At 35.9% G+C, this 27,174-nt stretch overlaps 1 protein-coding gene across 3 annotated transcripts in view; it reads left to right on the top strand.

Moving 5' to 3' along the window:
* Positions 1-27,174, top strand: part of LOC150087274 (lipid droplet-regulating VLDL assembly factor AUP1-like) — a 194,603-nt gene that overhangs the window by 71,285 nt on the left and 96,144 nt on the right. For all 3 annotated transcript variants that reach the window (XM_090371933.1, XM_090371932.1, XM_090371935.1), the window contains 2 exons: positions 4,900-5,008; positions 20,311-20,420. In XM_090371933.1, coding sequence (XP_090228059.1) covers positions 4,900-5,008; positions 20,311-20,420 — 219 coding nt within the window. The remainder of the gene's footprint in view (positions 1-4,899; positions 5,009-20,310; positions 20,421-27,174) is intronic.

Here is a 27,174-nt window from a genome sequence, read left to right as displayed (position 1 = left end):
TCAAGGAATAACTAGAGAAATTATTGGAGGGGGTGGGCAGGTGTAGGAATTTTTGTTTTTTTTCACTGATGCTGTAAGCTTGCTGTCTTGCATCATTTTCCACTACTGATACTATATTAATCCTTGGACAGTTAATTTTTTTTTTCCATGGTGCAGGGTGGTTCATATGATATGAAAGGGAACATGTTTGACTCTAAATAACATTACTATTTTAAATATACAGGCAGTTCTTGCTTTGAGTTCCTGGGTTTACGAGTTTTTTTTTTTTTTTTTTTTTTTTCCAAGTAACAGCAAAATTGAAAATATGAATGTTAATTGCAAAAAATGAATGTTAAACATTCATAAATACTGCATTTCAAACCACGCGCTTAGCTATACAATACTGTATACACCGCTTTACGATATTAATCCGTTACCATTGTATCGCAAAAATATCGTAATATGAACCCAATAACGCATTGTTTTTTGATAATTCATTCCACAACCTTGGAAGTTAAAATTTTCGCTATAGAACTCCCTAAAAGGTTGTTTATATAGAGTAAATTGTATTAGTTACCAATTCAAATCATTAAACGCACTACACTTTCATCGTTATCATATGCTATAAGAACCAATTTTGAACTGCTTTGTGATATTTTTCTAAAGCACATTTCTGGAAGTTACGACCATAAAACAATTTGCACTTTCCGGTTTATTGGGCTTTTCTGTTATGCAAGCAGTTATAAACAGGTGGTAAACTCCATGTTGCATTTGAGAAAATACCGATAGCTGGAATTGTGTGGGTTTTTACGTTATTGTGGTGAAATGTGTTTGCCCTTTACTGAAGTATTCAATCGTATAAAAAACAAATTTTCAGAATCTTCTCTTTTTTTTTTTTTAAGCTTCGTAAACTTGTTACTCCGTGCAAATCGGGTTAGTTGCAATTTGTGCGTTCCGTTAAAAAATGCTTATGAAGAAGACTCCTCCTTGTGCAAAAACCGAGTGCCAAGTCAATAATGAGTGATCAACGAGTATGTATTTAGTTGACGATGATAAAGAATAAACATTTTTTAACATTTGTAAGTCATAAATAATTTCTCTATTATTATAATTTGCTTGATTTTACAGGCTACGTTTTCATTTCTTTGGATAAATCAATCATTGTTTAAACATAAACTAATTAGCTAGCTAATTTCATTGTTGATAATGTAACCCCTATTTTTAACATTGTCTATGGGAAATAAATTTCCGCTTTACGAGCATGTGCTAGGAACGAATTAACTCGTAAAGTCGAGAACTACCTGTATATATATTAATTAATGCCAGCACAGTAGAAAAAGGGCACACATAAACATAAACGTAATAAAATAATTTTTTACATTGTTTTTCGATATGGCTGATATTTTGATCTTTATAGAATTGTAATTGTTTGGACATAGTCAGTCTCTCTCTCTCTCTCTCTCTCTCTCTCTCTCTCACACACACACACACACACACACACACACACACACACACACACACACACACACACACAACAAGGCACAATCCCTCAGAAATGTTCACAAATTCTCTAGCTATTGACAGCTGGAGCTCCAGCCGAGACCTGTGTTTATTACTAAATATTTTATCCTTTAAGGATCTCACAAAAAGTAATCACAGGGTGTTAAATCCAGGGGATGCTGTGGCCATTCAGTGGATCCCCACTATCTTAATTCATCAACCTAGAAACTTTGTCTAAGGATTAAGGACAATTTTTGCATAGTGAGCTGGTGCTCCATCCTGCATAAACAAAAACAATGCTGCAAATTTATTTTGGACTGCATTAATGGAAAGATTGTCTTTTAGCAGTCTTAGGTGGCTTTCTCCTCTCGTGGTTCCTCAAAGAAAAAATAGATCTGAGTACACCTGTCTGAATTCCAACGTAGACTGTCAATCCAGGAGCATTGAAATCCTTGTTTAAAGAATAAATGGGGCTTATTAAGAGAGTAATACACGGTTCTGTATTCAGACCTTTTAAATATGAGCAATTGATATCTATAGAGTAACTCTGTCAGGTCATTGACTGTGATCAATGATTTCAGCAAAAAGAGAGTTCAGTATTGCCAAAGTGTAAACATTCTCTGACAATGGTGTATTATTTCCATTATTCAAGAGGTAAAAGAATTTTTTCAAAATGGGTTAATGATATTCCTAATGGTTTTCTGTTCCCAGTTTTATAGGATCAGACCAGCTCCAGTTTTAATATCTCTGATTCATTTGAATTTTTTTAAAATTATGATCAATTTTACTCTTTGTATGTGGTTGATATTATGAATACAAAATTGAGGTCTATTATAAATTCATTGAAGGATTAATCTGCTGTAGGTCCAGATTTGATTCTAGTTTTGGTGTCAAGGTTTCCAATTATGTGTTTGACCTACTGTTTTATTTATGCAACAGGTTCTTAAGCACTTTTTTCCTCCCCAGCAGTTGAGTCATTTCAGTGACTATAAAACAGTTCCTTTATATATTGTTGTTTATTGATTGATAACTTATCCATTGTTGCTATTTAGATTGAACTACATTATTTAATCTTTATTATTCTCGTGGAATGAACATTTTTAGCTGATTTAATCAAAACTAACATTTAGATTAGAAAAGGTGAAACATTCAACAGAGTGTATTAGTGTTTTTCTTTTTTCCTTCCTTTTTTGAATGATTACTTCCTGATTTTTAAACAAGGGTACATGGTGGATACATTGTACCCCACAGCGGATACATTATCCTCCGAAAGCTATTGGAAAATAATCTGGCAAGAAATGGATATTCTAACAGTAATGCAGTCTAGCTTCAGTGCACATACTGATAACTTTGTATATTAAGATTATTTGTGGGGAATTGTTGTCTGCTGTAATGTATTTATAATTTTTTTTTTTTTTTTAGCACGGGATGTGAATTCAATGGCACCGATACATTTTGAAGATATGGATGTGCAATGTTGCTGAAGATGAAAAGAAATTGCATTCCTTTGTGATGAAAGATATTAGAGTTTGCATGTAGAGGAGATTGTCTTTGAGTGCTCACAAACTTTTGATAATTATAACAACATAGAATATCGTATTCCCAGCTGTTGTGATTTTGGTTTACATAAACTCAACCAGGAACATGATTTCCTTTCATCTTCAGAACATCACACATCCATATATTGTAAACATCACCTGAATTTTGACAAGACTACTACTCTATAAGTAAACTATTAAACTATTAGTAGACAAAGGCACTGAATTTGTTGCAAAAGTAAAGTAAATAAGGCACAAAATTAGCAACTGGTTTGAGAACCTATCACCAAGAATATTCCTGGTAGACTAATACTGCTTATGGATATCGTATACACATGTATGAGACATGGCGATATGATGATGGTTAATGATGCAGAACCAACATTGATTAAGGGAATAATAGTATTAATTAGGGGAAAATGAATGAGAAATTAAAATTAGGGAGTAGACAATTGTTGAAGGCCCACTTTATTGATAATGTGGAGGAAAAAAAAAGTATTCATATATGGTCACATGTAAGCTACAAAATGTTGAGGTGTCTCCAGCTTGTTGCTTGACTATTCTGTATTCAGAATTCTGCATAAAGAAAGTTAAATTGATAACTTCATAGTAGTGACCATCTGGAGTAATTCTACTGGAATGCAAACAATCATTGCTTTTAATGTTTTGCTTAATTTATTGCATTTTTTTCATTTTCTATCTAGGCTCAGTATATTTTTCATATTAGGAGGACAGGATGAATTCAAATGATTTTCAGTCTGTGTTTTTTATATATCACACATGTTAAGCATACCACATGTGGATATTTATTTTTGATATTTTGCTTAATTATGTATTTTTATTTCTTAATTTTTCATCTTTTAATTTATTTCAAGTTAGTTTTTAATAAAGACAATGCAATGATTCCTATTGTTGAGATTAGTATTGTCTTGTCTTTTTGTATTTTAAAGCTTAAAGTTGGTACAGTAAACTCTTTAAGACCTGGCACCTTTGGGGATTGGGAGGTGCTGAATTTTAAAATTTTCCCACTTTTAGAGAGATGTACTTATTGATTGAGTACTTTGAGAAGCATGTTTCAATAAATAGTAAGCACAAACAACTGAACTTATTTGCATCTCTGAATATGTATAATACCTGTCTTATCCTTCACCTGTTTTTGTGATCATCAGGATTTAAATCACATGAATAATGCAATGGTCTCAATTCTTACAGCGGAACAAACTTGCCTTTGTATTGCCCTGGTATTGCTTTTGAACAAGTTGCCCTGGTATTGCAATACTTTCAGTAGATAGCTTTTAAAACTGATTTTGTATACCACATGGTGGTTCACATTGAACAATTTCTTTACAACTGTTTTGTTTGCATGTTGCCATTAGGACCACCTACAATTTAGCAAAAGACCACTTAGTCCTGAAATGGGCTGCCATAGCAGTCTCATCTTGTAAACAAATGGCCAATTCATGTTTTTTTGGAGAGGCTGTCTTAAAAAAAGTGCAATACTAGGGCAACTTGTTGCAAACGTAAGATTCTTCTACTGTGAAAATTAAGACATTGCATTATCTCTGTAGTTTAAATCTTGCTGGCTGCAAAAACAGATTAAAGGTCAAGACAGTCCTACAAGAATCTTATAAAGAGAAAAATGGCACCCTTTTTTACCTGGTTTCTTAATTTTTTCCAGATTTTAAAATGTTGATTTGTTTTTTTGGTAAAATGTACTGGATTTTAGAGTCTTAAATTGTAAAGTGGCAGATTTTAAAGTGTTTACTATATTTCTAAATCAGTACAAAATAATGAATTTAATAATTATCTTGGAATGATATTTCATTGTATATAAAATTTGTTTAATTTAATTTTGCTTTAAAATGAGTGATATATCTATTAGCCAGAAATGCCGACTCTTCCTGATATCCACATAATGGGAATGGACATACCTGAAAGAGAGAGGAATGACGAAACTTCATTTTTAGAAAATGTGAAGAAATATATAAAAGGTATATAGTAAATGATTGCTAATGAATGTATACTAAACTTTATTTTATGAACAAAAATTTAATACTGATACATGCACCATATATCAGGCAGGACAATTTCCTGAGAAATATTTATATATTCTACAAGTTTGAATTAATTAAAGAATGGCATTTTTCCCGTGTGATTTAGTTTTAGCTTGGTTTAGTTTACAAGGGGGGATTTGAAAAGTAGCCTGGGTATGAAAAGGTACAGTGTTAAGAAAATTTCTCTACTTAATGTATAACACTCCAAATAGTAACCCATCAAGTTTCATACAGTTTCCGTGATGTCTTTTTTTTTAATTACAGGTCCTGAAATCAATAAAGTTGTGTGGATGAGGAAAGATGGATAAAATCAATCACATTGCAATCATCTATTATTTGGGGAAAAAAGGGACTTGATGCCAAAGGCAATTCATGAGGATATGGTTACAAAATTAGGAGAGGATGTCCCTTCCTGTTCCTCCCTGGTTAAGAAGTAGTAGGTAGATTTTAAACAAGGGAGGGAGAGCCTGTAAGATGACCCACTCTGTGGAAGACCTGTAATGTCCATCACTCGAGCGGTTGTTAAGTGCGTATAATTTGGTGATGAATGACAATTCAGTACACCTTGGGCACCTTATGTGATGTATGTACAACATAATAACAGACTCTTGCCATGAAAAAGGTGTCAACACAATGGTCCCAAAATTTATTGACAGCAGATAAAAACATGCAAGAGTTATTAAGTGAACATTTGCATTGTTTTCAAGTAGATCCAGCAAACTTCCTTGTAAGATTTATGACCATGGATGAGACCTGTGTCCATCACTTTCAGCCACAGAAAGGAAGCAGTCCAAGCAGTGGAAACACTGTTCTCTTCCTCCAAAGATAGCCAAGTCGATTCCTTTTGCTGGCAAAGTGATGGCATCAGTTTTTTGGGATACCGATAGTGTTGCTAGTGGATTACCTTTAGAAGATCAGACAGATCTGGGGACATATTACACAGACCTTGTGAGGTGTTTGCATGAATTCATCAAATGCTGAGTTAAACTCAGCAAAGGAGTCTTGTTCCACCAGGACAACACACCTGCTCATATGTCTTTCATTACCATGGCTGCACTGCATGAGTTTGTTTTGAAATCTTGGTTCATCCCCCCCTATCCATTAGATCTAGCACCATTGGACTTTCAGCTATTTCCTAATTTGAAAAAATACCTGGCTAGCATCCATGTTCCCACTTACAGTGATATCATTGCTGCAGTGGATGCATTCCTCTAGGTCCAAGAGAAAACTTTCTTTACAGCTCGAATCAATTTATGCAGCATCGGTGGCAAAAGTGTATTGACTCCTAAGGGGATTGTGTTGAAAGGTAACATTTTACTAGACTCCTTAAATAAACCCTTCTTACTGTACACTCTGCCGCAAACTTTTCAAATGCCTCTCATAGTTTACTGGTAATCAATCAGAAGTATAATGCTACAATAGAATTTCATAATATCTAACAAAAATTGACACCATGTTGGGATCCTGCTTTTGATTAAATGGAATTTCTATAATAAAAAGAAATCCCCCCCCCCCCCCGAGCCCACAGTTCTCAACCTCCAAGTTTCTGCGGAGGTTGAGGGCTGTGGAGTTTAGCCGAGTGGTCAGGAGCGAGAGTGCAATCACATGCTCTTTCAGTGAACCAGGAACAGTTCAAGCCCATGACCACTAAATACGATTAATGTTTGTATTGATGAATTATTGTAAACTCTGTTGACCTGGTGGTTGTGCCGGAGTCTGCCACCCAGCCTTACGAAAGAACATATTAATGGATGACTGGACGGTAGCTTTTTTCTTTTCATTGTGGTTTTCTTTGTAGCAAGCAAGCATGTCATCCACCCCTCTGTTAACTTTTAAGAATCATTCGCTGTCAGGATTCATCTTCTCAAACCTCACCATTGCCGATGCAATTTCATGAAATGTCATTGCTCTCTCTCTCTCTCTCTCTCTGCTGATGAAGCATCATGGCTTCTCGTTTGGTTCATCTTGAGTCTTGTCAGCATTTTCTTTCACTGTCGCTGCTTGTAAGTCAATAAGTTCTTTGTTAGATAATTCCTTTTCTTTTTCCTGTAATAACTTCTCCACATCTTTGACATCAACCTCCAACTAAAGTAGCTCTGCAAACTTTACAATCTTCTCTGTAACCTCTTCATATGATTCTTCTTTTTCAAATCCTTTGAAGCCTTTTACGTGCCATGGGCATATTTTCTTCCATACACCATTTAAACAACTTTTATTATTTCTGCCCGGGCCTTATTAATGTCTTGTAAATGGTGTGGTTAATATTGTAAGGTTTCCAAAAGTCTCTCAACGTCAAATTTTTTTCACTGTCTACTGCAGACAGTGTTGTGTGCAGTAGATCAGTTATGCAGAGTTAGTAAGGATTTTGGACTAAAGATGAATATGGCTAAAACAAAAGTAATGATGAACAAGTATGCCACAGAAAGGGACATAACGATTGAAGGAGCAGTAATTGAAAAGGGTGGAGTCATATACTTATGATTCCACCTTTTCAATTACAGAAAGGGACATAACGATTGAAGGAGCAGTAATTGAAAAGGTAGAGTCATATACTTATCTGGGACAAGTCATTAGGTGTATTAATGATAAATGGCTGGAAGTCAAGAGAAGAATAAATTTTGAATGGATAGCTTTCAGGAAATATACTGAGGAGCAATATCCCAATTTATCTGAAATGTAAAATAATGAACAAATGTATACTACCCACCGTGACTTATAGAAGTGAAACTTGGGCCCTCACCAAAAGAATGGAAGAGAAGCTGAGAACTACACAGTGAAGAATGGAACGAATTATATTGGGAATCAGATTGTTAGATAAGAAGAGAAACACATGGATTAAGCACCAAACTCAAGTAAAGGACATTCTTATCAAAACTAAAGAACTAGAATGGTCTTGGGCAGGACACATAACTCGAAGACATGGTGACAGACGGACTAAGAGAATAACAGAATGGTACCCAAGAGGAGCTAGAAGAAAACCTGGAAGACAACAATGGAGTTGGACAGATGAAATTCATGAGTTTGTGGGTAGTAAATGGATGGCCATTGCACAAAACAGAAGGAACTGGAAAGTTGCTGGAGAGGCCTTCATCCTGCATTGGATTGAAAATGGCTGATGATGATGTGGCATTTTAGGTTGCCATAGTTTCCTTTCCTGAAATTGACACCCATTTCCATGTGTTCTAACAACTGCTGCCTCTCTCATCATCATCATTCAACATTGAATTCTGTGATCACTTCTGGTAATGGCAAGTCATCAGTGTGGAAATTGCTTAGATTACAATGAGCCGCTGAAAGAATTGAAAGAAAAGTTGATATCAACTCATTCAGAAATACTTCAATTATTAACACTAGCTCCAGTTAGTTGGTCCATAGAGAAAACAATGGAAGAGTTTAGTGTCTCAGAAAGAATGGTCAAAACTTAAAGCAGAAGGAATCATGGCCATACCTGGAAGAAAGCAAGGAAAAAAGCTTTCTGAGCAAATAAAGCAAAAGGTATTGGAATTTTTTGAAGATGATGAATTTAGGCAAATATGCCCTGGAAAGAAAAATTACATTTCCATTAGATGCAGATGGAATAAAAATGCAAATGCAAAAAGTGACTACTACTCAGCAACTTGAAGGAAATGTTTATAACTTATCGAGATAGAAATGGATCTGACGTTGGATTTTCTAAATTTTGTGAACTTCGACCCAAGTGGTGTGTCACAGTTGGTGCACCAGGAACACATTGTATGTGTATGCACAATTAATCAAAATGTCAAGTTAATGCTAGCAGCAAGTCCTATTGAATGTGATTACAAGGTTCTCATTGGTAAAACAGTCAGTGATTTGGAGTCAAAATATTATGCTTCATCGGTGTGAAAAATGTCCAGGAATAGATGAATTAAAAAAGTTTCTAGAGAATATTTTTGAAAACAATGAACCAGAGGATATTGAATTCATGCAATGGATGCACACTGACAGAGATACACTGGACACAAAGCAATTAACAATAGAAGATTTTATTGAAAAGTTGAGTACAAGATATTTAATCTTTTCTGTCATCACTACATTGCTAAACATCAAAGCTACCATTTGAAGTCAACAAAGAAAAGCCCAATGACAGGAGAATTGGTCATCTTGATGGATTTTGCAGAAAATTATTCATTTGTTATGCAAGATGGTGTTCAAGGGTTCCGCTGGGAGAATAGCCCTGCTACATTGCATCCATTTGTCATTTATTACAAGGATGCTGAACTTCAGAATATTAGTTTCTGCATAATCAGTGACTGCCTTTGACATGACACAATTGCAGTGCATGTTTTTCTAATCAGCGTAATTGAATATTTGAAGAGTTTCATGACAGAAATTAGGCACGTTTACTACTTCAGTGATGATTCAGCAGCTCAATACAAGAATTTCAAGAATTTTATTAACTTGTGTCATTATCAGATGGATTTTGATATCAGTGCTGAATGGAATTTCTTTGGCACTAGTCGTGGCAAGTCACCATATGATGGAATTGGTAGAACAATAAAACAATTGGCAGCACATGCACAAGCACGTCTCCCAATTGAAAACCAAATCCTGACACCAAGAAGCGTGTTTAAATTTTGTAACAAGCATGTGACTGGAATAAAATTCTGTTTTGTTTCTAAAGAGGGAATTGAGCAAATAAGACCATTTCAAGAGAAAAGATTTATAGACGGTCATACTATTGCTGTAACAAGAGAAAATCATCACTTCATTCCTATTGATGCAAGACAGATTCATGTTTGCAGAGTATCATATGACATATCATCATTTGTAGCTCATGTAGATCAGACTAGTGAAGCCAATATTCAATATGTGTCAATTGTTAATTACGACCTGGCCAATACATTGCCTGTATTTATGACAATAATTGGTGGATTGGAAATATTTATGAAATTTCATTTGAAGAACATGATGTATTGGTAAATTTCATGCATTCTTATGGAGCAGCTCACTCATTTCACTGGCCTGCTATACAAGATGTCTGCTGAATTCTTGAACAACAAATAAGCAAAAATAAATAAAAATAAAATAAAAATGATAAATGGAACTTTGCCATTCTTATAAATAGGACTCAATGGTATTTTTAAGGTCCTGTCTATAGGAACAGGTATTTTGATTCTAACAGCCTGAGCCGTCTAATTTTCCTTTACTTTACTCTTCTATATTCTTTTTATTTCTTGTGAGCCATTAGTTTTATGGATAATGAGAAGTATTCTTCCTGTTTAAACGTTATCTTCTTCACAAGGTTTAGCATCCTTCATTTTGCTACTTTGTTTGTGCTTTATTTCCTTTTCTATGGTGTGCTGTATTTTATTCACAAATTTAATTAAATATTCACAACACACATTTATATGTGGAAAAAAATAAGTTTCCTTATAGAATTTACTGAATCTTCCTATTTTCTTCACCCGCAGTTATGTCTTTTTCTTAGTTTAAGTGCTAATAATTTCCTACGTTTTTAAATGTTTGTTTAGATGTAAGTTCTTCTTATTATTTTCATTTATTTTTACTTGTATTTGATCCTCTGCTGAGTCAACTGTAAATTGCCTGCTTATTTTTAATAGTATTTTTTCTTTTGTGAGTGTTTGACCTTAATCCTCCTTATTTGCTAAATCCTAAATTCAAAATCTAGTTACTATATACTTACATAATGTTTACATGAGAAACAGAAGTGCACGTTGCTGTCTTTTCTTGCAATTTTGGTGGGTAATCTTAATGACAATGTAGAGGTTGTGCATTCTATAAGTATTTTTTTTTTTTTTTTTTTTTTTGTAGTGTGTGTGTCATAGATTTGCTTGTTCCTTACCACTTTTCTACACACATGGGGTGGTCCAACATATTACACATATTACGACATACCTGTAACTCTTATTACAGGTATGCCCTAATATGATGTTGGATCACCCTTTGTTTCTAAAACTGCTTTTTTCTATGTGGAATAGATTCAAATAAATCTTGAACTGTCTTAAGAGGAATATTAGACCATTCTTCATGGAGGAATGTTTCAATCTCCTTGAGTGATAAAGGCAAATAAAATCTGTTTCTCACAAGTGCAGGCCATCAGAGATGCTTAGCCTCAGTTACATGCTCCTCAAGCCAAGATTGGATACATCTGGCTGTGTAGTGGAGCATTATTTGTGGGAAACAATGTTTGTGCAATGACATGAACCTGGTCGCTCAGAACATCACTCGGGGAGTTACAATATGGGCCTGATATGAAGTTTTCTGAGGTGTAAACAAGCAGCCAGGAAAGACCATGGTTTCCTTAAATGATTTATTGAATAGTGTCCGTTAGAGATAGGGAGGTTGTAATTCCCCTGCATAAGGCGATTATAAGACTGCATTTGGAATACTGTGTCCAAATATGGAGACCTCATCCAAAAAATGATATTGAGCTTCTTGAAAGGGTTCAAAGATGGGCAACTCATGTGGCAAGATCAGAAAAAGAGCAACTGTATGAGGAAAAATTTGTGTGTGTGTGTGCTGCAGAGCTTTTCAACCAGGCACCAGAGAGGGGACCTGAATGAGGTTTATAAGGCTATAAACTGTTATCAAGGTAAATAGTGGCAGTAATTTGCCTGTTCAGAGTGATGATAGGTCCTAAAAAATACCAAAGCCTACAAACCATTGTTGATCCTCCTCCTCCGTGTTTGGCAGTTGGCACAAGACAGGATGATGCACTTTGCAAACTAAACTTTCCTGATGTTGGAAAATGTGTGAATGATGATTTGTCTGAAAATATGACATGTTTCCAGCCATTAAATTGCAGTTTTTGTGCTCCTTACACCATTGTACTCTCTTTCTAGCATTACCATTAGTAATGAGTGGCTTGGCTATTGCAGCTCTGCCATAAATTTCAGCTTTATGAAGTTCTTACCAAACTGTTTTGCTAGAAACTGGATTACTGAGACACATTTTAAGTTCTGCAGTTGTTTTTGGACTGTAATCCTTTTCATTGTCCACTGGTCTCTTTCAGCGAGCTTCAATTTTCTGCCACAGTTCGTCCATCAGAATGCAAACATCACTTTCAATACAGTTGATCTGGATACATTAAACAAATCAGCAGTTTTAGTCAGTGATTTCCCCTGCTGAGCATGCACCAACAGTTTGATCTCTTTGGAATTCAGGCAGATTGGTCATTTTCTTCATGTACCTTTATATCACATTTAAATAATGTTTATATCACATCTAAATAAACATAAACTGTTATCATCTTTACTTCACAGTACTAACTGCAAGAAAAAAAAAAAAAAAAAAAAAACACTGCATTTTCATTAATATCTCATAGCCATTACAACAGCTACCAATTTCATATCAGGTTTTTTCCATTATTTTGCTCACTTCTGTATATTCATTATGGTCATGGGGTGTTTTTGCTCTGCAGCTGCTCTAGTCTATAAAATTTCCTCTCTTTTTTCACTTTCTTTCTTAATAAAAATTAAATTAAAATTAAATTTTCTGTTTATACTCTGGCATGAGAACCAGGTCAGTAGAGTTTTACAATATATCGTCAATACAAATATTCATAAATAGATATTTATTGTATACCCAGCATAAAATGAAATATAAGTACAATTTCAGTAGCTTTCGGAACTCGTGTCCCTTTCTCAACTGACAAAATTTTTTTTTTTTTTGAATACATTACAAGCAAAGTGTGGCACGTTACTCATTCGTCATTGTTGTAGCACGGACGTGTGCTGCCTTGGGCCAGTGATCATCCATCAATGAAACGGTTGTCTCCAGGATTGGATGTATACGCATGCCTTTCTGGTGATTTAATGCCTTAGGGTTGTTTATTATGTTTAGTGACTCTAGCCATAGGCGGTGGCGAAAGTGTCGCGCGTGGTCCACTATCTCAAAGTCGCGCTTGGGGTCAAGATCGTGGTTGGTAGCCCAAAAGTGTTCTGCAAGCGCGGACTGGTCAGTTTCGGCAAGCCGGATTGCTCTGTCGTGTTCCGTGAGGCGATCCTGGAGACGTCTCGATGTCTCACCTACGTAGCAACTGTTACAGGCCCTACAGGTGATACGGTACACTACATTGCTGCGTAAGACAGGTGTGACAGGGGTCTTCACACTGGAGACAAGTGAACGTAGGTTCCTACCTGGTAATTGCACACATTTGATGTTGTAACTTCTCAGGATCTTCGAGATACGTCCTGACACTCCTGGATAGTACGGAATGTAGGCGGATGATATGTCGACTTGCTTCGGAGGTCTTGGGTTGGAAGTAAGTTCTTGTGCCTGTAACAAGCATCTGTTTAGTACATGGGATGGATAACCGCATCTGGTTAGGTCCGCCTTCACACGGGATTTTAATTACCAGGTAGGAACCTACGTTCACTTGTCTCCAGTGTGAAGACCCCTGTCACACCTGTCTTACGCAGCAATGTAGTGTACCGTATCACCTGTAGGGCCTGTAACAGTTGCTACGTAGGTGAGACATCGAGACGTCTCCAGGATCGCCTCACGGAACACGACAGAGCAATCCGGCTTGCCGAAACTGACCAGTCCGCGCTTGCAGAACACTTTTGGGCTACCAACCACGATCTTGATCCCAAGCGCGACTTTGAGATAGTGGACCACGCGCGACACTTTCGCCACCGCCTATGGCTAGAGTCACTAAACATAATAAACAACCCTAAGGCATTAAATCGCCAGAAAGGCATGCGTATACATCCAATCCTGGAGACAACCGTTTTATTGATGGATGATCACTGGCGCAAGGCAGCACACGTCCGTGCTACAACAATGACGAATGAGTAACGTGCCACACTTTGCTTGTAATGTATTCAAAAAAAAAAAAAAAAAAAAAATTTTGTCAGTTGAGAAAGGGACACGAGTTCCGAAAGCTACTGAAATTGTACTTATATTTCATTTTATGCTGGGTATACAATAAATATCTCTTTGTTAAACTATGGACCCCAGTACTCCAGGCCCATTTGTCACTACAAATATTCATCGTATTTAGTAGTCATGGGCTTGAACCCCGGTTCACTCAAGGAACGCGTGCAATGCACTCTCACTCTTGACCACTCGGCTACGTCAGCCCTAGCTTATTCTTCTGTTCCATATTACTATACGTTGTTTATGTGCAAACTAGCCATGAAAGATAGTTTTATATTATCATTTGAGCAGATGTATTTACACCAAAAACAAATTTTAATTAAATATTAAAATAAATCAATGTCGGTGTGAATTTTAGTAAACCTTCGATATAACATTGAATTTATCTGTATCATTATTTTTAAACAAGTTTTTATTTTTAGAAAAGTGTAGCCATAAAAAAATTCTTTATGGCTTGGTGTTTTATGTATAGAGTATGCCACATTTCTGTTCCTATGTTAAATTTTTCATAGAGTTTAGGTTTCCTTCGGTTTTTAATTTGATCTTAAGGTAGTTGAGAAATAGTTTTTTTTTTTTTTTTTTTTTTTTTGGATCACAAAGCATATTTGTTCTTATTATCCAGTATGTGATCAGATTTAAATTTATAAGCTCATCATTTTAAACAGCTTTGTGATATTTTGATTTCAAAAACTAAATGGTGTATAAAATCAGCCATGTTCCTATTCTGGAATTTATTTTTTTTTTCTGTGCACCTCACAGAGTAGTGTTTTTCAACTCTTTCTTGAGTAATGTAACACTGGAAATGGGTTAGAAATAAGCAGAACTCCATATATAAAGTTTTGTGTCTGCAGAGCATGATTTTATTTTTTTATGTCTATATACATTTTTTGTTCATTCACCTTCATTAAAAAACAATCTCATAACTAGAAACAAAATAATGAATACAGTTATCCCTCGATTTGTGCAGTCAGGTATTTACTACCAAAATTTTAGATTGCTGGTGAGTTTCGCTACCTGCGCGGTTTTTGTTTAAGAAGCTTAAAAAATAGGAATGAAGAGCAGATTTTGAAAATTTATTTATGTTTTTTACATGATTTGAAGATTTCATTGAAGGAGAAACACATTTCACCCTAATAACATAAAATCCCACATAATTCCAGCTGTCGGTATTATTGCAAATGCAATAAAATCAAGTTTACTATCTGTTTATAATTAGGTTGCACTAACAGAAAAGCCTAATAAACTGGAAAGTGCAAATTGTTTTTATTATTTTATGGTCATGACTTCCAGAAATGTGCTTTAGAAAAATATCACAATGGCATTCAAAACTGATTCTTATAACCAAACATAGCAATAAACGGTGGTGTTTGTTCAGTTATTTTTGAAACTACTTCTTAATTTGGGAACCCCCTTCATCAGTTATACTACATTAGCTGTTCAGACTAGGGCTTACAATACTGAGATTCCCGAATACCAGGATCCCTGTCATTTTTTTCCGGTATTCAAATCCCAGTATTGATACAAAAATACCAGTTTTTTGGTACTAATTTAAAAAATAGTTAACCATGATTTATTCACATAAAGGTTATGAATCGTTAATACTGCTGAATTTGCAAATGAGGGATTGTTATACATATTACAAATGAAACAGAAACATGAAAACATCATGAAACTGTAAGACAAAATCTTACAAATATATTTCTCTTAGTATAGTGTGTGTGTGTGTGTGTGTGTGTGTGTGTGTGTGTGTGTGTGTGTGTGTGTGTGTGTGTGTGTGAGTGAAAGTAAAGCACTTAAGGAATAACGAAAGCATCATTATGGAAATATTTCTATTAGTGGCAGTAGGCCTGGCAGGGCAATTAAGGCATATGGTGAATGATGGTATGGCAGGTGCAGAAGGGTTAAAATTAAAAGCTGAACAATAGTTTAATCCCTCTATTACACCGCTACTTGAGGATGTGACACTTTTAGCATTAGCATTAGAATTAGTAGAGGCATTTGATGCAAGAAAGCAAGCTTATGCAGCATCAGCCAAAAAAAAAAAAAAAAACCACTTCCATTTCACCCCTCTGTTCGTTCAAAATACCTGTCCAGCTGAGCCTTAAACTTATTTAGGCTATCAACCTCCACTACAAGGGATGGAAGTCTGTTCCACCAACCAACCACCCGCTGGCTAAAGGCAAATTTCCGCACGTCTATCCTACATCTGTCTTTCCTCAATTTGAATTTATGCCCTCTCAGGTGATTATTCTGAGCTAGAGGAAGAATCCCATCAGCATTGAGCATGCTCAAACCATTCAAGGCTTTATACACCTCTATCAGATCACCTCGCTGGTGCCTAGTCTCCGGACACTGTAATTTGCAAAACTTAAGCCTTTGTTCGTAAGAGCACCCCTTTGTTCCATTCACTAATCTTGTTGCCCTTCTCTGTACTCGTTCCAGCAGCTCTACATCCTTCTTGAAATGAGGCCTCCAGACCTGTATACAGTACTCTAGGTGTGGCTGACCATTGCCTTATACAGGTGACCCCTGCTTAACGCTGATCATTCGTTCAGGAAAAACAGAGCACTAAGTGAATCCGCGCTAAGCGAGCGCCGCATTCCCATAAGGTAACATATGTATTTATGAGCTGCGGTCAGTGCCATAGGATATTTCCTAATGAATAATAAACAGTAATGAAAAGATACACAAATGTCGGTCAAAATATTTAATATTCAAATATTTGCACATATAAAATATTCTGCATTGCATACGTATAATTATGTGGTAACTACTTGCGTATCAAAAGTAAATTTAAAATTCCAATTAAAATAATGAATTTAATTTAATTGATGAATTTAATCATGAAAAAGATGTGGATTTTCAGTTGAACTTTGGTCCTCTTCCAAATAAACTAAAAGGGGTATTAATTTTAAATCCCCCGCAGCGTTACAACCAACAATAAAGTCAACCGATCCTTCACCGCTTTGAAACCTGGCATGTTTTTTTCTTCTTTCAATATGAAACTTCTTTTAAGCATTCGTTTCCACAAAAGTCCTGCTTCAGCTATGTTAAAAACCTGTTGAGAAGTATAACACATAATACCCCTCTTCAATAATTTTAACAAAAGTTCTTTTTTGAAAGTTTCGGCTCCTTGATCTGCACTTGCGGCTTCTCCCTTGATTTTAAATCTATTCAACCAACCCTTACCAGTTTTAAATGGTTCCACATTTTTTTTTTTTTTTTAGGCGAGTTTTCTTCAGATCATCATATTGGCTAATCTCTCTCTCTCTCTCTCTCTTTTTTTAATATTTAACTTAACTGAATTCTGCATTGGAATATTATCTTCAATAAAATTAAAGTCTTTCCATTTCAATCCTAATAGCCGGCCTAGTCCTAGTTGCTTGCAGTGGAACAGCTATCTTTCCCGCTGCAAAAATTAATTCTTTATTTTTTTATAATTGTTCTTACAGTTAAAGTTGCAAGTCCTAAATTATGGCACACATCCGTTTGTCGTTGACCGGAATCGATTTGCTTCAAAACGTCTAATTTACTTTTCAAATTCAGTATTTTTCTTACAATTAATAAATAAATAACCACTCCACAACTTAGATTTTGTTTCCTCACCAAGCTTAACCGTCAGTCCCTCTCTTTCCATAAAAAGTCAAAAAGGAAATATTAATAAAAAGTAATTTTAATTTTTAATTTTGATAAAAAGTAAATAAGATTTTTTGAAGATGTGGGAATAAGGGGGGGGGGGCGTAAACTGCAACTCATCTAAGACTATCTCAATACAAAGTACCAACCAGCACAGAATCCAAAAGGATGCTTTCTGCCTCTAATGTACCAAAATTAGATCCAGTTTAAGTGATAACACTATTGAGTTTCTTAAGAGCTCACTTAATTTGGACAGGTAGCGTGGATGCTTTTTTTTTTGTTTTTAGAATAACTATATGATTAATAATTTTTGCTAGAATATTTATTATTGTAATAAAAGTTTGGTTTAAAACGTGAATTCAAGTAATTGCTTGTTTTTTTCCTTACTTTATTGCACCTAATTGTCCTCAAAATTTATTGTGAGAAATGTTTTTTTTTTAATACCGGTATCCTGGTTTCATAAATAAAAAATACTGAAATACCAGTATTAAGATTTTGACTGGTATTATGAGCCCTATTTCAGACAATCTTTTTCTGGTTCGTGCAACATTAGTGTTTTAATTGGTAAGCATTGCTTTTGCTGATTTAATATTACTTGTCTATATAAAGTGTGTTTAATTAGTTCTTAAAATGAAGAAAGCTACAACAAAAATTTTTTTAAATTTAGAGGAATAATTAAAAATCATTTAAGGAGTTAGAAAATGGTGAAAAAGTTGTGACATTGGCCAAGAAATACAGCATAAATGAATCTAGCATTCGATGAATTAGGGAAAATTCTGAGAAAGTTCAGTTATCTGTTCCACATCATTGGCTGCAAAAACCACTACAAAATTGAGAATTCCTATCATAGAGAAAACTGAAAAATTACTTTCTTTCTGGATAGAAGATCTTAATCAAAAGAGAATGCCTCTTAGTTCAGATATTATTCATGCCAAAGCTCTGCAAATTTTTAATTGCTTACAAGAAGAAGAAGAAGTCAGTCCATCCAATGCCGACATCTTTCAGGCCAGTAAGAGTTGGTTTGAAAATTTTAAAAAACATCAGTCTTCACAATCTAAAATGAACGGGCGAAGCAGCCAGTGCAGATACAGAAATTGCTTCTTTGTATCCGAAAACTTTAAAGGATGTTATTGCAACTGAGGGCTATCTAGGAAGTTAAGTGTTTAATATTGCTGATGAGACTAGCTTATTTTGGAAGTGTATGCTAAGCTGAACATTCATTTCAAAAGAAGAGAAAACTGCCCCAGGTTTCAAAGATGCAAAAGATAGGTTAACACTTTTGTTATGTGGCAATGCGGATGGTGGCTAACTGTAAACCGCTTCTAATTTATACATCCGAAAATCCTCATGCTTTTAAAGGAATATCAAAAAGCCCCTTACCAGTTCATTGGAAATCGAGCAAAAAACCCTGGAGGACAGCTAAAATCTTCGAGGATTGGTTTTTAAATTGCTTTCGCATCGAAACAAAAAGAATTGCCTGAAGAAGAACAACAAGCATTGAAAATCTTGCTCATTCTTGACAGTGCGGCCAGTCATCCTGCATATTTGTCTGATCTGCACCCAAATGTGAAAGTTACTTTTCTTCCAGTGAATATAAGTTCCTTAATTCAGCCAATGGACCAAGGTGTTATAGCTTTCTTTATATGTTATTACCTAAGATCTTTTTTACAGTTGGTAGAAGCTACTGATGGAATAGGCAGTCTTTCAATTCGAGATTATTTTTAGTGGAATAATAACATTCTTGATATAAAAGATATTGAATTCGCATGGGGTGAAGTTAAGAACTCAATAAATGCAGTGTGGAAAAGGCTGTGGCCACAAAGCTGAACTAAAGAAGCCACTGTCAAAATGCCGGAGATAATTGAGATTGTGAGAATTGGAAAAATGATTAGCGGAGAGGGATTTGAAGGACTGGAACCAGCAGATATGTATCACAGAAGTTCTTGAATCTCATAGAGAACAATTATCAGTAGATGAAATTTTTATGCAATGTGAAGATGAAAAAAATTATAAAAACAAAGATGCACACAAAAATTTGATTGCAAAGAGACTAGCTGAGTTTTTAAGACTTGCAAATCAGCTTAGCCAAGAAGCTCTGGATATGGATCCTAATTGGGAGAGGAGTTTAAATTTCTGCAGAACTTTATTATTAGCTTTAGTTCCTTATGAAGAAATTTATAGAGAAACACAACGTGCTTCTAAGCAAACAATTTTAACTAGTTTTTTTCAAAAAGTGCTGGATGCTGTTGCAAGTTTATCACAGGAAAACAGCGATGAAGAAGCAGTGAATTTAGAGGTAAGTTATTAGCAAGAATAATTTTGTTTCTAATTTTTTATTTTTTTTTTGTACAGGTACAGAACTCTCATTATGTCATAAACTTCATTTCGCATTGCGCGGTGTTTTCCCAGAACGTAACCCCCCCCTGTGCAAATTGGGGATGACTGTACTAGCTTTCTCTAAAACACAAATTGAAAAATACTATACTAGAGGGTTTCAATACATTGCTTCTAAATGTCAATACATTTAGCTTCTGCTAAAGGGTAGCTGAGTGGTCACTGCAAAGGTGCATTATAGCCAAGACATTTAGCAGAAGCTAAATGTCTTGGCTTGGCACAAATTGGTGATGTTATACGTCATGTAATATCATTATATAGCACATGACAAAAAAGATGATTTTTTTTGATTTTTTTAAGCAAAAAAAAAAATAAATAAAAATAAATAAACTTGCTTTCTTTTCTAGATGCAGATATTCCTCTTCTTGTTTTTCCTGAAGGTTGTACAACAAATGGTAGCAAAGGATTGTTAAAATTTCATGTTTGGCCATTCTCTTTAGATCTTCCTGTGCAGCCAGTATGTAGAAATTTTTATATTATATTAATACATTTTTTGAACCTTAAGTATTGAATTTTATTTATGGTTGAAAATTTATAAAGTTAATTTCCAAGAAAATGAAATACTTAAGATGAACTACTGTAGTGTATAGAATAAACTTTTGTTATAAAAGCCAAGTTTATTACTCTTGTATTGATTATAAAAAAAATTTATTCTATGTTGATTATATTTTAAATTTGACTTATCGTTTGTTGATTTGATTATTAGAACACGTTATATAAACAAAACTAAAAATATGGTAGGCTGCTTTATTGATGTTATTTGGTTACTCAGATTTTAACTGAAATTTAAAAAAAATTATTTTATAACTATAGAACTGTATTTAAAATGTAAACATAAACTTATATTTTCATTTGATTTAAAGTATTTGTGTCTGATACATCTTCTTCACTGAATTCTGCTCCATAATATCCTCAGTGTGATTTATTGCTGATAAATTTATTTGCTGTTGAAGTTTGGAAGACTTTCACTATATTGACATAGTGAAAATACTGCTTCCTGCTGCCATATTAATTTCTCCTTCCACATAATCATCTTTGTTTTCACTCTTTCATTTTTCTTTCGTTTGTTTGAGAGAAACTATCTCTGCATTAGTTAAGCTCAATCTACTAATTTCAACTTGCTGTTAATTTTTAGAAAATCGTAAAATGAAACCACTGCCATTGCTGTCATAGCTGAGTGGTCAGGAACGAGCGTACATAAGTACATATGCTTTGAGTGACTGGGGTTAAATGCCATGCTAAATATGGGGTGGTTTGTTGTATTCTCTCTGACCATGTGGTTGTTCCAGAGTATAAATAGAAAATTTATAAGGCTGCTTATCCGAGTGGTCAGTTGCAAAAGTGCATAACTATACATGCTTTGAGTTACTGGAGTTCAAGCCGTGACTGCTAAATATGGTGCTGTTTCATGTTCTCTCTCTATCTTGTGAACTGCTCTGACCGTGTGGTTGCCCCAGAGTTATAAACAGAAAATTTATTTATTTATTTTATTATTTTTTTTAAAGTTGTTTTAAGTAACAGTGTGCCATGCTTTGTTTGTTATTTTCATATTCTGTAGTAAATTGATTCCAAGTGAATTCCATTCCTTTGTCTTGGACACATTTCTTTGTCAATTAACAAAAAGATTTTTTTTTTCAGGAATGTGTGTGTGTGTGTGTGTGTGTGTGTGTGTGTGTGTGTGTGTGTGTGTGTGTGTGTGTGTGTGTGTCGTCGATCCCATGCCAAAATCACAAATTTGCAAAAAGATAGTTTCTTTGACTTTAGAAAAATCAAGTTTTTAAGTTATTTAACTAAATGTTGTTTTATAAGTACCTTCCAAAGATGCTGTTTTTAATCCATATTGGTAATTTAAGATTGCCATTATGTAGGGGCTTATAAAGCACTTTCGCGGTTTGGCATTGTGAAGTTTGAAAGTTTGCCAGATTCATAAAGAATTGAAAAGGTAAAAAAAAAAATTTTTAACACATTTTTGTTGGTCAGAAATGAATAATTTATTAATAAAATGAGGTTTAAATAACATACATATAAATAAATGAAAAATATATTAACACAGGTTTAATTACAATAATATACAAGTTGGTATAAATTAATTTTCAGTATCTTCTTATTCAGATTCTTCACTTAAATCCAGTGCTGGTAATATCCGTTATTTCTACGTATTCTAATTTCAGATCTTGGCACATTTTCATTAAACCTTTAGGCTTTGCTTGAGATATACAAAGTTCCTCATTATAGACTTTGGGAAGGTTAGGTTGCTCATTGCAGGATCTTTCTTTAGGTCTTTATAGGTTTACTGTTATAAATTCATCTTTGTAGTTTTGTAAAACATTGTGACATGCCCATCCTGTCCTTTTTGGAATTCAGGGCGGCAGCATTTCTCCAAGGAACAGTGCCTTTAAGTTGTTTGGCGAGAAAAGTAAAATTGCAAAAGTCATTGCGTAGCATGATATTTACACAGAATGGTATGGGTTTTAATCTTGCACCTCTAATTATTATTCAGCCCATCCCTCAGGGATGTACATGGGTACACACTTGGCTTTTCTCTCAACTTGTTGCCGGCCGGGCTAGCCGGGTGGGTAAAGTGCCTGCCTGGCAACCCAAAGGTCGTGGGTTCGATTCCCGCCTAGGGCTTGGATCAAAGTACTGCAAAAACCTTGGGAGGTCCATTATGGCCACAGAAGCCGATGCGCCAACTACCAAAAAAAAAAAAAATCTCTCAACTTGTTAGAGTACATTGAGTTACACTCCATTTCTGAATGGCCTGGCTCAAAAAATGTGTGTCTAACAGTTTTTAAACTGGGGATAATTTTTAAAGAGTACATGCACATCGAAGCCATAAGTGATGAGTCATTATCATCATCAGAGGGTACATAATTTTTTATCGTCGTCTGAAACTTCAGAGTCATTCAAGGGATTGCAATCTTCATCTTCCAAATCAGATTCCTCCATTTGAAGTGAGGAACACGTTGTAAGAATTTTTCACGTTCTTGTATTCGTTATTCCAAATTTTACTTTTGACAGCAAAAATGAGATGTTACAAAGGACAACTAAACAGTAATACTGATTGGCAAACTGAGACAAAACCATACATATAACAGCATGCAAGAACTCCCCCCCCCCCACTACTGTACATGCCAAAAACATGAAAGTGGTACTTTCACTAATTGCTCTGTGAGTATTTACCATGCCAAACTAATGAAAGTAGCACATTTGTGAATCTGCATGGTGAGAAGTGTTTTTTTTTTCCCCCCACAGATAAGTGAAAATGCACGTAACATTTTCAACCACTTGGCCTTGAAATACACATACAAGTCTTTGGCAGGCTGTAGTTGATCAAAAAACAACCTCAAGAATGCATTTAGGTAAAAAGTGCCAAATTTGTACATTTGTGGTTTGGTATGGTGCCGATGATATACACCTAATGCCTATTTCCTTCACCATGTCTGTCTGTCTGTTCATCTGCATATAACTTGTCTCCCAGTAGCCGATTTTTATGAAATTTGATATTTGGTTTTTAAAAAAAAAATTGTATAGCCATTACAAATCAGACAAACATAAATCCAGATTATTATTTTTTTCCCATACAATTTGTATGTTTAAAAGAAATGCGTAGTTAAATGTACGAGGGGTTTCCGAAAAGTAAGGTAACACATTTTTTTTCTTAATAATGGTGAAAGGGAATGAGATGAAATGCGGTGGACAGATAGACCTGTTAATAACGTTCAAAAAAGACTGCCAGTGCAGTGTTGCGATCTCTCTCCTCACAGCAGATTCCAGTTGCAAGATGGCAGCTACCATGTGAATGTGGTTCAAAACAAGTGTTCATGAAGGTATTCGCTTTTTGCAAGCAAAAGGGTCTTCACCAAGTGACATTCACCTTGAATTGGTTGCTGTGTATGGCGAAAAGGTGATGACAAAGAAGCAGGTGTGTTTTGGTGCAATGAATTTAAAGCAGTCAGCCGTGTTGACATTGAAGATTGACATTGGGCGAGCAGGCCTTCATCAAGCAAGACAGAAGACAACATTTCACGCGTTAAGGGCATCGTTCTTGAAAACAGGCGAGTGAAACTGCACAAATAATGAATGTGAGTAAGTCACTATTCATGAAATTGTTCACAATGTCCTTGGCTGTCAAAAGGTGTGCTGCTGCTGGGTGCCCCAACGATTGTTAGAGGAGGAGGACAAAGCAAAACACACGGGGATGTGTCTAGAGAACCTGTTGTGACACAGTGATGGATAGGATTTTCTCGCTCACATAGTCACAGCAGATGAAATGTGGGTTCATCACTTTACCCCAGAGAGCAAACAAGACTCCATGACCTGGAAACGTCCACAATCTCCTGTGGGCAAAAAATTCAAAACTGTTCCCAGTGTCCGAAAAGTCATGGCCACAGTGTTCTGGGATCACCAACGCATTCTTTGGTGGATTTCTTGCCGAAGGGTGGAGCAATCAGTGCACTTTACTGTGCAACGTTGGAAAAACTGAAAGCCAACATTCAATGCAAATGACCAGGACTCCTGACGTGATTTTGTGCACGACAACACAACTCTGCACATAGGCACCTCCGTAGCCAGGTGGGAAGGAGCAGCAGCAGTGCGTAGCACACGCTTCTTGATTAGACCGGGGTTCGAGCCCGTCACCACCAAATACGGAGGATGCGGAAAGGTCAGGGAATGACCACCGCATATCCTGGAGAAATATGGCCTTAGTTGCTAATGCTCCTAAAAACTCAAATAACAACAACAACGACTAGTATAGAAACACATTGTGAACATCAAAACAAGTTGATGGATGTTGAACTAATCAGTATTATGTCACAGCATTTGCAGTAAACTTTACTGTATCAGAAGGTTCTTTGTTCTCTGAAGGCTGTTCAGTGTGCAGTTCTTTCAGATAATTGATCATATGGTTTTTTTTACAAATATGTTATTTGCATATGTCAGAACTTGAGTAATAGGGGATAAACCAGTGGGTTGTGCTGCATTAACTATCCTTTCCAGAATGGTTAATGCACACATATCTATCTGAGATGCTTTCCTCAAGTGCACACAAATGGTATCGGTTTTCTTTGATATGGAAAAGATATATGATGCAGCTTGGGGATTTTTTATTTTAAGATACTAATAAACTTGGTCTTGGGGGTCACCCTGCAATTTTTAATAAAAAGTTCATATCATTACCGGTTATTCCAAGTTTATACGGGCTCCAGTCTCTCTTGGGCCATTTTACCAAGAGCAGGGAGTTCCCCAAGGATTAGATCTAAATGCTTTTTGCTATTAAAGTTAATTCTGTTACATCTTCCTCCAGTAGTGCATAATGCCCTCTTTGTCAGTGACTAGTATTTTTACACAGCTTGTCACTGATTGTCAGCAAGTCACTGACTGCTACAACTCCTTGTCAGTGACTAATGGTTTCAGGCTCTTGCCTGTAAAGATCATCGTACAGTTTTTTTGCAAACAGACCTTTCACCCTGAACTAGAACGGGATAAAATGTCATTCCAGTAGCGCCTGAGACAATGTCTTCAAGACTTAATTCGATAGGAAGTTGATATTCCTCCAGTACGTCTGACAGCTGCAAATGAAGTGTTCGAGGAATCTGAACCTCCTATGTGCCACCTCATCGAGCAGCTGAGGAGCAGATTTTGCACTGTACACTTATCCAGTTTAAACTAGACTGTGGGTCCCAGATGTACACCTGATGACTATTCCAAACATTCCCCTATCCAGAGCTCATATGTTGAGTCAACTGAACTGCCTTTATTGCTTTGATGAAATCAATTGTTGCTACAGTATACTTTTAAACTAAAATTGCTTCCAGACCACCCCCACATGGAAATCCACTTTTGAGCCATGTTGGGATAATCTTTATAACACCTGACAGACTGCGAGCTACCCTCTTGGTATTCATGTCCAAGGACTATTTCGAGATCTGAACATGATGAGTAGATAATGTTGCCCGTTCACAAAGACTCCCCTTCTCTCTTGACATGCCCATCTACCATCATGCAGTTTCTTCATTAATAATGGGTTCAGAGGCCAGCGTACCTACAACTGTACACCAAGCTGACCAGTGTGACTTCTTGCCTGTCTTCACCAATGGCTACAGTTCAGAATCGTCTGTGGGATCTGCTGCAGTCATTCCAAGTATTAGTATTTAGTATAAGTATTAGTAATGGCTGCATGGTGCAAGAAAGCCTATGGCTTATGCTGCACCAGCCAAAAAAAAAAAAAAACCCTCCGAATAAAACAATGATAAAAAAAACAACAAAAAAAATTAATAAAGAAAAAGGAAATGAAACCTATCATCCTATGCATTTCCCTCACCCGAAGGTACTATCCAGATAACCTTTGAATTTCTCCAAACTGCCAGCCTCTACCACCCATGTAGGCAACTTATTCCAGTAATTTATAACCTGCTGGCTAAAATAAAACTTCTTGCAGTCCAATCTAAACATCTCCACCCCATAACTTGAATTTATGTCCCCTAGTTCTAGCATCATTTATAATCTTGAAAATTTCGTCCCCTTTCATTTTACTAATGCCTCTCAGAGCCTTAAACACCTCAATCAAATCTCCTCTAAGGTGTCTACTTTCCAAACTCTGCAACCCACATATTCGAAGACTTTCTTCATAAGAACACCCTTTTGCCGATCTCACCAGGCGAGTTACCTGTCTTTGCACCCTTTCAAGATGATCAATGTCTTTCTTTAGGTGCGGTCTCCATACTTGAACACAGTATTCCAAGTGTGGTCTAACAAAAGCCAAGTACAATTGGTCCTTGAGGTTGTCACAGACATTCTCTCAGATTTGCCAGACAAGCTGCACTTGCTACCTGGGAGTCAAAAACGCTGATGGAACTGATATTCGGGTGACACTCAAGTCAGGTGTACCCAATTATGGCGAAGTCCGGACGGTCTGTGACAGCCAAATCCTCTGCTTGCACCTTCACAATGGTGGGACTGTTAGTAATCCTGGGTATAACCTCCATGCACAAGTACATGGTGAGTGACCATCCACGTGTGAACCAACGTAAGCAGGGGTCGAGGTGTGGCGCCCACACCACATGGAGGAACGCCGCCCCCTCTATGTTACCAGGCAGTACTATGTGGTAGATGACTCTCATCAACCGGTGCAATACCACCACTTTGCTTATTGGAGGCTTGAAGTAGTGGAACCCATGGTTAGTCTCTAGAGCTAAGTTCCAGTCAAC

Source organism: Mastigoproctus giganteus, chromosome 4 (assembly GCF_048544385.1).
Source record: "Mastigoproctus giganteus isolate SK-2022 chromosome 4, ASM4854438v1, whole genome shotgun sequence".
NCBI classification, from domain to species: Eukaryota; Metazoa; Arthropoda; class Arachnida; order Uropygi; family Thelyphonidae; genus Mastigoproctus; species Mastigoproctus giganteus.
Note: the sequence above shows the minus strand (reverse complement) of the source record. Positions and strands in the feature narration are given on the sequence as shown.